Source organism: Euprymna scolopes, chromosome 5 (genome assembly GCF_053919585.1).
Source record: "Euprymna scolopes isolate OS-2025 chromosome 5, ASM5391958v1, whole genome shotgun sequence".
Lineage (NCBI taxonomy): Eukaryota > Metazoa > Mollusca > Cephalopoda > Sepiida > Sepiolidae > Euprymna > Euprymna scolopes.
Window position 1 is genome coordinate 81,084,181 of NC_136486.1, and position 13,148 is coordinate 81,097,328.

The 13,148-nt window shown below is 31.7% G+C and overlaps 1 protein-coding gene across 4 annotated transcripts in view; it reads left to right on the forward strand.

Annotated features, from left to right (window-relative positions):
- LOC145276886 (dnaJ homolog subfamily C member 5-like) overlaps positions 1 to 13,148 on the forward strand; it is a 125,035-nt gene that overhangs the window by 36,097 nt on the left and 75,790 nt on the right. For all 4 annotated transcript variants that reach the window (XM_080128318.1, XM_080128315.1, XM_080128316.1 and 1 more), the window contains exon 2: positions 11,260 to 11,341. In XM_080128318.1, coding sequence (XP_079984444.1) covers positions 11,260 to 11,341 — 82 coding nt within the window. The remainder of the gene's footprint in view (positions 1 to 11,259; positions 11,342 to 13,148) is intronic.

Sequence of the window (13,148 nt, forward strand, 5' to 3'; positions counted from 1 at the left end):
GTAAAAAGAGGTCTCTCTATAGAGAGGATGAAATTTTAGCCACTTCCTTTGTAGGTTATGACGATGATGGTCATGGCGCTCCTCGGAATAAAAGTAATGCTTTAATATTACAAAGTAATGTGTATGTAATTGTGTTTTATAGCTAGATAATGACATAAACATAATTTTCTATGTGCCATCTGGTGTTGGCAACCTACAACAGTTTCGTCCAGAGGGGGGAAAATTGTGTCTACTTTATTATATACAAGATAAATATAAAACAAATATGATTAAAACATATGGTGTCAAAAAGATATGTAAACAGCTAAATGAGTATTGACTTTGAACTGTTGATAAATGTAAGTATATGCTACAAAGAATACTAGAGTGCTGTGCAAAAAATCCTTTCATTCTTATTTTCATTCAATTTTATTTTTGTTGCATTTAAGTGTGAAATTGTGTATTATACTATAACCATGTCTTCATGTTTCTTTTGCAAGTTACCTTTTGTTTGTCTTACTGTAGACATCATTACAGACTTAAGGGAACATACCCCCAAGCCAAAATGAATAGCGGCAAAATATGTTAATTTGTGCCCAGTATTACCAACCATCACAATGGGGCAACATCAGTTCGATTGCCCAATCTTTCTATCACTGCGATTGCTTTTAGCTTTAGGATGCTAGTTGCTACTTGCAGCCAACAGGAAAATCATCCACCTTTTTATATGAAGTTTGAAATAATAAATCATTTGTAACTCTGAGGCTGACTGTTCAAATCTGCTTCACTGCATTACACTTTTTAATATTTACAAATGCAGTACATCACATTATACATGTTGCCATTTGAAGCTTTTATGTATATCTCAAATGATTCTCCTTCTCATTTACTTCAAGGGAAATCGGCTTTACTCATTACAATCTGTATATTTTGTCAGATTTCTCATTCCGACAGTAAAAAGCTCTTTTTTAAATTCACACAATGGATATGCCTCTCTGCTACTGCTTAGGTATATGTGATTTTAAGTTGTAATCGTTTATAAGTGCAAAAGGAATTTTATTCTTTTTTTCTAAATGCACTGATTGTTTTTATATGAACCAAATGCATATTTCTCTCTATGAATACCGTTTTATTTTATCGAGAAACGGCTTAGAATTGGTGATTAAGTTTTTTTTCTGGCTTGTTGCTTCTGCTGAGTTAACTTGATTAATCAACAAATTGCAATCCACTGTTAAATTGTAAGTTATAAACAAAGCCCCCCCCCCATACACACAATTATTCATGACAATTTGTGTATTTATAAAAGTTACATATAGAGAAAAATCATACACACACATACTTTGTGGTACTAAACAAACTAATAGTATTTCTCGAGTAGAACTTTAAAAAAAAAAAATACTGAAACCCATTTGTGATGTTTTCATTAGTTTGCTGAGTTGGCTGAGAATAAGATTAATATTTTGTTTTGTGTTGATATAAAAGTAAGAACAAGAACAAAGGTAAGAATTGTTTTAAGAAATTTACTCTTCATCACAGAGGAAGAAAGTTTAAAGCAAAGAAAGCTCATAGTTTAGTATTGTTCTTGTATTCAGTATTTCTCAGTAGTGTCAGAATTTTAAAGGAAAATACCAAACTATTATTTTTATCTACAAATATAAATGACAAGTCTTTACTGTACACTAGCAGAGCTACTCAGCATGGCCCGTACTATCTATATATATATAAGTGAAAATGTGTGTGTGTGTGTGTGTTTCGCAAAAATTTTCGACAGAGGCCATGGATTTTCGCCAGATCAGTATCATTTTGAAGCTCGAACCTTCGTCTGACAAATATCGAAAAATTGCCGCAAAACATTCATTCCTTCATCCTCAACGGCTCTTTTTTTACAGGGAGGGGTGGAAAAAAAAAAAAAATTGTATCTTCATGACAAGATGGCTTCTACACATGCATCAACATGCATCTTGAATTCGTTTAAATATTATAAAAACCAACCTACATTCGCCCATGCAACCATAGCACATTGGATTAAGTGACAGCGATTGCAGGTTGAATTTGAGTTATCAGATATATTTTTTTTCTGTGTTATTTTGTTTTTGTACCCCCCCCCCCTTCGTTTTTTTTTTTTTTTTTTTTTTTTTTTTCCCCGGACAGCGTCGTTATCTTAATCCCCGACACAAACACCCGGGCAACGATTTTTTATTATTTTGTTTTGATTTACCCAAAACACACATACCTCTAAACTCCCGGACACAGTTCTCATTTAACCTCAACCACGTTATTCTAATCTTTTATCGTTGACCTCTGGTGACATCAACCAGAATCAAGCCAGTCTTCCGACCCTCCAGGAATTTTTCTGGGCTGCCAGGTTGCTCTTGATGTCTTTTTCAATCAACATCGCCGAGAGGGCTGCTAAGGCCTTCTCTCTTTCATCGTAAAAAGTTAATTCCATCCTGACCTCTGCCACCAACACCATTGCTCCCTGACCCCCCCCCTCCTGGTGCTAAAATGCCTACATCTCGAAATCCCTTTTTACGCTGGGATCGCAATTAAGAAATCTTTCTTACGTCTTAACTAGACCTTCGCATAATTCCGTTATTTATCTCATCAGTATTATTGATTATCTCTCTGCGGCCCCATGATATTAAAAACATTCAGATATACACAATATCAATTAACCTATACATGAGAGAAAAATTACATAAACAACAAAAAAGAATAATAAAAAAACAATTATGCAATCGATATACTTAGATCACAAAAAGAAAGATTTCACAATCACTTATGAGTTCCGTTCACTCTCTTTTCCTTCTTCCTCCTCCCCAGCCTTTAACTCAATATAGACAAAAATATAAGATTCATTTAAGCGTCAATTGGATTATAATCGATTTATTTCAGTATTTCAAACAAAAAAAACAAAACTTTCTCTTTCTTCTCTTTTAAGCTTCCAACTCAATATAAGCAAAAGAACTATAGCTCAATTTGTTCAAGTGGCTCACTTCACGTCTGCAACAAATCACCCCTCTTTCCGCCTTTAACTCGCTAATATTACTACTATGACCTGCAAGCACGCACCTCTCTCCTTATTTGATCACTAATGTTAATATTCATACTAACATAACCTTACTTTCACAGCGACAATGCAAAAAACACAATTCTTACGCTCTGTCTAACTCAATAATCTTCCTTTCTCTCTCTCTCTCTCTGCCACTGCGAAGGCCGAATTGCGCAAACAGTCAAGCAGAGAAAAATAAGGTTCGCTTACTGTGGTCTGTGTTTCTTCTTCTTCGTTGACTCGTCGCGCGCTCTGGCAGTTAATGGAAGGGGGAGAGAGGAAAAAAATAGTTCGCTCTTCAATTTCTCCTGTCTCTTTCCCCTCCTTTTTCTTTAAGTCTTTTTTTTTTTTTTCACGCGTGCAATTTCTTTTTCTGACTTATTCAAATGTGCGTTTTTCTATGTTTTTCCGTGTTCTTTTCTCTCTTAAGGGTTTTTTCTTTTTTTTTTTCTTATTTCAAATGTCTCTGAGTTTTTCTTCCTCTCTCTTTTTCTCTGAGTTTGTCCTTTTTCTTTTTTTCAACCATCTCCATCTGTCTGTCTTTTCCTATTATTAAAGTCTTTCTCTGCTTCGCTGTGGAAATATTTTTTTTCCTTTTTGTTTTTGTGTCCGTGGTAACAAAAAAAAAAAAATAAGTCTCACCCTTTTTCGGGTCGATATCCTTAGGTCATGGTTCCACCTGTAAGATTATAACGCAATCTCAGCACCCTTTTTTTTTTTTTTTTGGCCTCTGTTGTCCAAAGGTCGTCCTGGTCACGGCACCACCTGTAACACCTCCTCTTATAAAGTTGCGTAAGAACCCCTGATCTTTAAAAACTTGGCTTCTGTCGTCTTCATACTTCTGGAGGCCGTCACATTGAATCTGGTATGCTGAAAATGAATAACAAAACTCACGCAGGCAAGAAGGACAACAGACGCTTGAATTCTATTCTACTTCACAAAATATATTACAGATCTTTTTACAAATATATGGTTCAGTTCTTAGTAAGTTTTTAAAAATCTCAAATCTCTCTTCTCTTCACAGATGGTCTCAGATGGTTTGGAAGAGAGGGTCACGTCTTGGGAGCGGTGTGGTTACTTCGAGTTCCACGCACAAACTCTGACTGGAAACTGGCTAATTTCACGCGATACTAGCACTATATATTAAGATCAGGTGTGGGGGAGATGATTTCCTAAGCCAATCAAATCACGCCACACACTTACGGAAAAACCCAGATTGCAAGTGTACACTTCAGTTATATCGTTAGCTTGCAATCTGAGATTCAAGTCAACATTAAATTCTCATGACCCTAAGATCACCGACTGTCAGTCCGAACATCTGGCACTGAGTTCGTCGGAGCCAGACAATGCCAATTTTATTGTTCCAAGATTTCTGTCATCAATTTTGAATTACAAAATATATCTCTCTGACTTCCAAACAATAAGTAATCTATTTTGACAATGAAATAAAATATATATTTATATCCTCTATTGTAAATCTTCGGGATATCCGCTGTTACCCGGGAGCTATTAAAACTATCTTAGCATACCCGGCTCCCTCAGGTCGATCACGTTACATGCATTCTTACAGACTTTGCCTTAAGCGAGGCATGCTCCAACACGGCCATCAGGGATGCCTCAAACGCTGTCTGACAATGGACCTTGAGATGGAGTGAAATGCTATGATTATGATGACTATTATTGCTCCTAGGCAACTTTGAGATTTTTGTCTCCCTCTTTCACAATCATCTGAAGAGATAATAAAAGATAAGACTAATTCGTCTGATGTTATTTATCTTGAGTTCTTTAATAATGCTAATGAATCTACAATTTCTTTCTAAATGACTACATAACATTAAAAATCATTGTAAATGTTTCCTCCCTCTATAAGAAATCCTGTTCCAGTTGATCCTAAAGGATGATTTTTTAAAAAAATTTTTTTGAGATAATGCTGAAAACACATATAATCAGCTTTGTGGGTATGTCTTGTGTAGTTTTTAATTTTTAGTTGGATATTCACACACAGACAAATTTCCTATATATATTTCACCACCAGGATTTGTATAGAACATCTAACCATAAACTACCCTGACTTCATTGAAAAGAATGCAACTGTCTTTGTAGAATTAATACAGTGCTTAGATGACCAAAGTCTATCACTGGTAATGAGAGAAACCCTGGACGATGGTTGCAAAGCATTGAACATGTTAAGAGCATTATTTATTGAAAGGAAAACCCAAAATTATTTCTTTACATACTAAACTGGCCTCTCTAAAACGAATGGAAGCTGAAACCATTACAGATTATATTATAAGAGCCAAAACCACTGCAAATTCTTTAAAAATGTCTGAAGTTATTAGCGACAGTCTGTTAATTTCCATGGTCCTCAAGGGATTACCAAGTGATTTCAAACCATTTACCACCGTGATAACCCAAATAGAAAAACCCATGACTTTTAGTCGATTCAAGGTGGCACTTAGAAGTTACGAGGAAACTGAGAAAATGATCACAGAAAAAAACAAATCTGCAAAAATATCATGAAATTTAAAAATGCACACATAAAAACACCAAATTTATAAATTATACCCATCCCGGAAATAAAAACCGCAACTTTGCCAAAAACAATTTTTCTCCTAAGAAAAGTACAAAAATTATTTTATTATATTGTGGCCGACCTAATCACAAGAGTTTCGGATGTAGATACAGGACTTTCAAAGGCGACTCCATTAAAAATGTGGAGAGCTCCGTTAGCGAACATACATTATTATTTTCATGTATGTTTAATACTTCAACAAACAATGATAATTTTCTTGTCGATTGTGGTGCCATGGCACATGTGATTACGAAGGAATTTGATTTTATCAATTTTGATCCCAACTTTAGGCCACAAAATCATTTTGTAGAACTTGCTGACGGCAGTCGAGTAAATGATATTTTGAAAAGAGGTGATGCTAAAATCTAGCTAAGAAACAATTGCAATACACATGTAAAAATTGAAATAGCTTAAAATATTTCAATATTGGTATGCATAGAAAGAGCTTGATGAGCTAAGAAAGAATCTTTTTAAATTTAAAAAATCTGATTAAAATTAAGGAAGTTATGACTATTTTTGTGCCTCACACGTTTGGATATTTTCCCCTCTTTAAGACCATATGCGTTTCGTCACATTTTTTACACTACTTTTTCAGTAAAACTGTCATATCTTTGTTAAAACACAAGACTAAGCAATTAAATTTACCATAAGTGTATTTTTGTACAAGGAATCAAAATATGCAACTGAAAATCTCCAAAAGTTCATGGTTTCCAAATAATCTGCAGTAAATGTGCATAAATATGCAGCAATTCCTTAAAAATGCCATGTATCCATAAACAGAAAAGAAGTTGGAGAACTCAAAGTTGAATTGTAATGTGCTTTATGTATAAAAAACTTAAATCTAAACATAAGACCATTTAAAAATGAATATATTGCAATATTTCTTTGGTATTATTGTAGATTAACACCTTCTGTTTAACCCCACTCAACTCCTTCTGACCACCCCTCCAAAATGTGATTCTACCTTTTCAGGCAATTATGTATGAAATGCCATGAAAAACTTTAATGAAAGATAAATTATTTTAGAATTTAATTTAAAATAATTCCCCATTACAGGTCACTCTCGCGTTTTAGGGCAATTAATTGTTTTTTTTTTATAGGAGATAAATCCTGTATGCTTTTTGTTTTATATTTTTTTAAAGACAATTATGTGTGGTTGTAGGAGGGTTTCTATGCAATGAGAATATGGGGAGGGTTGCCATTCGGACTTTGAATTAATTGTAGGGCTAATGAAAATCATGTGTGAACATACTGAAGACTTGACAGAAACAAAAACAACAAAAACAATATTAGAGGGGGGGGGTAGTTTCACAAAAATTTAATGTAAAATAATTCACCATTTCCAGGCCATTCTAGCATTTTAGGACAGTTAACCAATTTATTTTTTATGTGTATTTTTCTATAATGAAGGATCTATTTTTTGCTTGTTTTAGATGCTTGTATGTGGCTTACAGAGGTATTTTGTTGGGGGGGGGGGCTTGCCACTCGAACTTAGTGTTATTGTTAGAGTTAAAGAGTGTTTTAGAAAGTTATGTGTGTGTGTGTGTGTGTGTATTCGACAGGTAAATAAGTCAGCAAATGTTATTTAGTTTTAATTTAATAAAAATCTGTGTTACGAAATTTCGAAGAAAATTCCATAAATTTGTTGATTTCTATTTTCGAGGTTGAAGGTGTTTATTCCATAGGCCGTTTATACTACGTTGGAACAGGTGGTAAAAATACCTTTCGCTTAATAAGTAGAAAAAAAAATAACGAGGTTTGTATTACTGTACACATAGATTCGAAAAAGTTGTCAAAAAACAAATATATAACAAATAAATGTTATCAAAGGCAAGAGAAGTTACTTTTCTACCTAACTGGATATGTTTTTAGTGTTTTTATTTAATGTAACATGTTTATTCAGCTCAAAAAACATACAGTGCTTACTGATGTATTGGAAAGTTATGTCGGCCGACTATCTCTTTCACACGGTAAGTTTGGGAAAATTAATTAAGAATAAAAAACTAGACAAAATACTGTTAAAAACTCACCAAATATATATCCGCCTATGTCACGGTAACATATATTGAGCGAATTTCTAACAGTATTTTGTCTGTTTTTTTATTTATAACTCATTTTCCCAAACTTACCCCCTCAAAGAGAGAGTCGGCCGCCATTTTAAATTTTTGAATACATCGGTAAATACTGTTTTTTCAAGCTGAATAAACATGTTACATTAAATATAAACACTAAAAACATATCCAGTTAGGTAGAAAAGTAACTTCTCTTGCCTTTGATAACATTTATTTGGTATATATTTGTTTTTTGACAACTTTTTCGAATCTATGTGTATAAACGAGATTTTCATACATCTTTTGATTTTGAAAAAAAACATTTGTGGCTGTTTGCAGTAAAACATTGTTTTAATTCACTGTTCAAAACTAATGCAATGAATAAAAGTGCATGTAAGCTATATATCTACAAAAGTTTACTTTGTTTTTTTTAACCATGTTTTTAAATTTGATCAGAAATGTGAGAAATTATAATGAATTCATAATGCCGAATTGGTTGGGATTATACATTCTGAAAGCCGAATAGTTCTAAACTAATGTTATTCTGATAACATTTTCTAATTAAACATATCAGAACATTTATATTCATATTTTCATAATTCGTTTGTGAATAAAAATTAAAGAACACGTGTTGTTTATACTGTGCTATGACCACTACTACAGCTGCTGCTGCTACTAATACTAACTTTATTTGACAAAACTCGAGAAATAGAAACATTTTTTTTTTCGGGTAGTTCCTTTTAAATTATTATCAATTACCGCAGTCCTACTCAACACACTACTTTTAATTGTTAAAGATAGTAAAAAGAATGATTTACTTACTAGTGGGTGTCCGATTAAATTTTTTTTCAAAATGTTCAATACTCGTCATATTAAAGTCTTATTTTTAACACAACAAAAAAAAAAAAAAAAAATGGTCCAAAATATTTCGGACACTTGACAGTATTAAGATTAACACCTCTTCTGATTGGTTCCCAAATTTCATAACAAAATTCTTCATACAATCATGGTACGGGCCTTTAGAAAATAGGAAGCGTCATTACAAAACCTTACCGAAAACGCCATTTTATGACGTTCACATTTTTATCATTTTATTTGCTTAAAACTCTTAAAATATATAATGTACATTCATATTTATTAATTCATTTGAAAGTATATTCATTTCCGAACAAAACAGTAGTAATTTGAAGACTTGAAGTGCTTTGGTTTGAAAAATATGACTATTTTAGTAGAACTACCTTGAAATCTGTGATTATCTAAAGCATTTTTTTCGTTCGTGTGTATTACTAAAACAATAAAGGTGAACTATGTTTCTGTATTCTAGAAAACGCTCTTCTAATCCCAAAATTTAAACAAAATATTTTCTGTACAAGCTGCCATTAAACAAGGTGCAAATATAAACTTTAGCCCCAATAAATCAAAACTGGTGTACCCGAATGGAACTGTATTCAACATTAAAGAAAATAGAAGACTATGTTATTTAAATAGCGTAGTCCCATCGACAACCGCCTGCCATGATTTACAGACATGCATAAAATTCTTGGGCACTGCAATATTCCTAATATCAAAAAGTTATCGACTGTTGATGATGAAAATAAAACATCCAAAACCTTTTAACTGCAACGTTTGTATGCAAGGAAAAATGACAAACCATCAATACAAGATACCAGACAAGAAGGCCACAAAAATCCTATCACTGGTACATTGTGACATGAACAGCCCTGTGGAACCGATGGCCAGAGAACATTATAGATGTGTGTTGAATTTTGTAGATGACCATTCAGGTTTAATAATGCTTTGTTTTTTAAGGAACAAATCTGATACCCTGCTCGCAACTAAAAAATATTTAGCCGACATTGCTCTCTACGGTGAAGTAAAGCGTATTCGCTCTGACAATGGTATGGAATTCAACTTTGAACTTTTACTAATTAACCATCGGAAACTGCTCTGTCTACTGCGAACCAGTCACCTCCAGGATTTGTGTAGAACAACTAACCATCGGAAACTGTTCTGAAACTAAACATGGCTTACACTTCTAGAATATATATATATATATATATATATATATATAAATAAATAGACTACCTGTGACCCGTTGGGTCAGTATGTTATATTAGCTATGGAATTCATGTATGAACGTGACACTTGTGACGTAAAGAAAATTGTTTTTTTTTTTTGACATAACAGAAACATTTCTATGGAAGTATATTAAAATGAAAAATCACGGACGGATCACTCAAACATGAAAAAAAAATACTCCCTATTTGTGTAAAGTTACCTATTTTTCTGAATAATCGCTCAAAAGTCGAAAATTAAACATGATTTCCCTATGAATCGAACGCCGACAAAAGTCATTTAGCAGCAAAAATGCACATGAACCTACCGATGAGAAATATAAGAATGAAAAACCCATATTGGAATCCTTCAACCAAGTTATACTTAAAATCTAAAAAAAAAAAAATAATAATTAATAAAACCTGAAGCAAAAAAATAAAACCTAAATAAATAAAATAAAGTAAAACTAATATTGAAACAGATTAGTAAATGTGTCAACAAATTCACCATTCTCACACAACCATTTTGTATCTAGAAATGTAAACAAAAAATAAAAAAAGAAGGAAGGAAGGAAAAGGGATGGATAAAGAATAGTAGTAGTCTTGGCTTTACTACAATTGTTATGTTTGTGAATGGGTTAAAGTTTAGTTGTAAGAAAATAATGACAGTATAGTTGTAATAAAGAATAGTTGCAAAACACCCCCACTCTTCCCATGTTAAATAATAATTTCGAAATAATAACGTTAATATTTCAGTGCGCAGGTCAAAATCTGCAAAAGAAGCGATTTGTGTTTATTTGTTTACGTTGTTATGGGTTAATGTTTATGCGCGCATGTGCAACTGGATGTCGTAAACTGGAAAGTGGATTACATCACTCGTTACAAAATCATTTGAGTTTTATAATTATATAGATGTACATATATTGTAAAAGTGTAAGCCATGTCTGTATTATATATATATATATATATATATATATATAAACAAAAGATAATGTATTTAATTGAAACTGAATATAAGTACCTGTATTGTTGTACTGAAATATTTTAAAACCATTGTTAAAATAGAAATTATAAATCAAATTTTATTTGTCTTTTGAGAATTTTAGTCATAGAAATAAAAACTCAAATGTATGTGCCATGAACTAGAGTTACATCTTTTTAAAAAATATAATTTAATAAACAGTTTTTTAAAATATTTATTTTGCATTTTTTAAATTATTTTATATTTCCAACATATTGTATAGAATTTATTTCTCATAGCAGAAATACTTTTTAATTAATTGCTCTTAAAAAGCTAAAGTAGTCCAGAAATTTGGAACGTTTTACATTAAATTTTACACATATTGCAGTTGGAGGGAAATTGGTAGTGAGGAGAGGGGCCGTGGGTCCCAGATTAGAAATTTCATTTCGATGTTAGCTTTTTTGGTCCTTAGCCACATACATCCCTGTTGTTGTTTTTGTTATTATTCATACAAGACAATTTAAATGAGAAAATAAATATATTATACTGAAAAGATTTATACGTCCTAATTTATAAATTTTATTTTTCAGGAGTTCTGGAGATTCATTGTATGAGTTATTGGGAGTCAAAAAGACTGCTACGGGAGATGATATTAAGAAAGCTTACAGAAAGGTTTGCTCTTTTTCTTAATAAAAGTCACTCGTTCTGTTTAGCAACACTAAATGAATTTTGTATATTTTGGTATTCAATAGAGGGCACTTTTTGATGAATGATTGCTTGCAAAGAAAAAAAATAATATTTGAAAACTAATTACTCCATTAGTTTTCAAATATTATTTGTTCTTTAAATATTTATCATTGTTTTGTTTTCTTTTATATTGCACATGAAGTGAAATTCATAAACACTCAATTAAGATGAAACTCTATGAAAAAAATTTTTTGACAGCAATGGGGGGTGGTTAATGCATCTGCATATGAAGTCAAAAATTACCTAATTAAAAAACTGTTTAAAATCTCCATTTGATCATTAGCTTTTAGTTATTATTGGATTGAGCACTTTTGGTCTTTCAGATTGATTGATTTTTCTTATTTGATTAATAGTATTTAAGATGAGATGTTAGCATCAGGCCAAATTTCTGAAATTTTCTTTGGAATTGCTTGTGGGAGAGGGTAGGGGTGATGTTCCTCAAAAAGATGTGAAAATTAGCTATTGATTTCTTTGAAGCTCAATTCACTACTATGAGGCTAAATGAATTCATTAAAACATTAAAGCCATTGTTGGCTAATTTTCAACACTTCTACCAAAACTAGTTGTTTTGGTTAAGTTATAGATCTTGCATGTAGGATGATTCTTGTCATCAGAGCACTTATTGTTATCTTTTACTATGAAATCAATGATGGGTAATGAGTTGATTCAGATATTGAAAAAATTTGAACATATACCTTATTCAAAACTGGAATTAACTCCACTTTTGCATCAAGGCTTAAGTATGACTGTTATTTTGATATATCTGCATCATAATCTATTTGTTGTAAGTTAAACATGATTTAAAATTCAGATATAAGTTTTTGAAGAACAGCATTGGATACCTTACCACCATAGCTGGAATTTTTGCTCAGATAGCTCAAACTGTGTGTGTTTGTTTTTTTTTTGTTTTTTTTTTTTTTTTGTTTTTTTTTCTCAATATACCAAAAAACTTTTTAAGTATGCATATATAGTACTGCAACACACACAAAAAAAATTATCTTGGTATCTCAATTAGTACCGGAGTTATAACTATTCAAAATTAGTTGGCCGTTACGTTTTGTGTGATACTTAAGCAGTGTATAATTATTGGAAAAAGCTTCAAATATATCAAGTTTTAGTAAATATAATGCCGTAGTTCAGTAAAAAGAAGATAATTAGGAATTAATAAAAAGAAATTGTTTGATATCCCAGTCTTAAACATTAAAAATTCTGTCATCACAAAAATTATGCAAAAATGATACAGAGGAGCAACTTTGTTTATATCAATTTTATTTTCGCAGCTAACACATTGAAATTTATTATGATTCATAATATACAAATTAAGCTAACTTTCTTTTTCATTAGTTTATCCATAAAAACCTCTTATTTCTAGAATGTAAACACTGTCTGAAGCCCAAATGATGAGAAAAATGGCTCAAATGTACACCTTACTAAATCTTTTGTAAAAAGTTACCCATTAGATACAAATCTAAAACTTTTATATCTAATTTTTGGATGAGAAATTAAAAAAAAAATGTTGAGTTCTAATATTGGAAGATTTTGTGGAGTGATTCAACTTTTGACATGTAAAAAACTGGCACCAAACATTTGAAATTTTCTATGGAAATCTTTTCAATTTTTAAACAGTCATATAAAGTCTTAAATTAAAAAAATTTTCTAATGTAAAATGTGTAAAGATAAAATATATTTGTTGAATAACATAATGGAAGACTTTACTGGCATTTTCACTCAT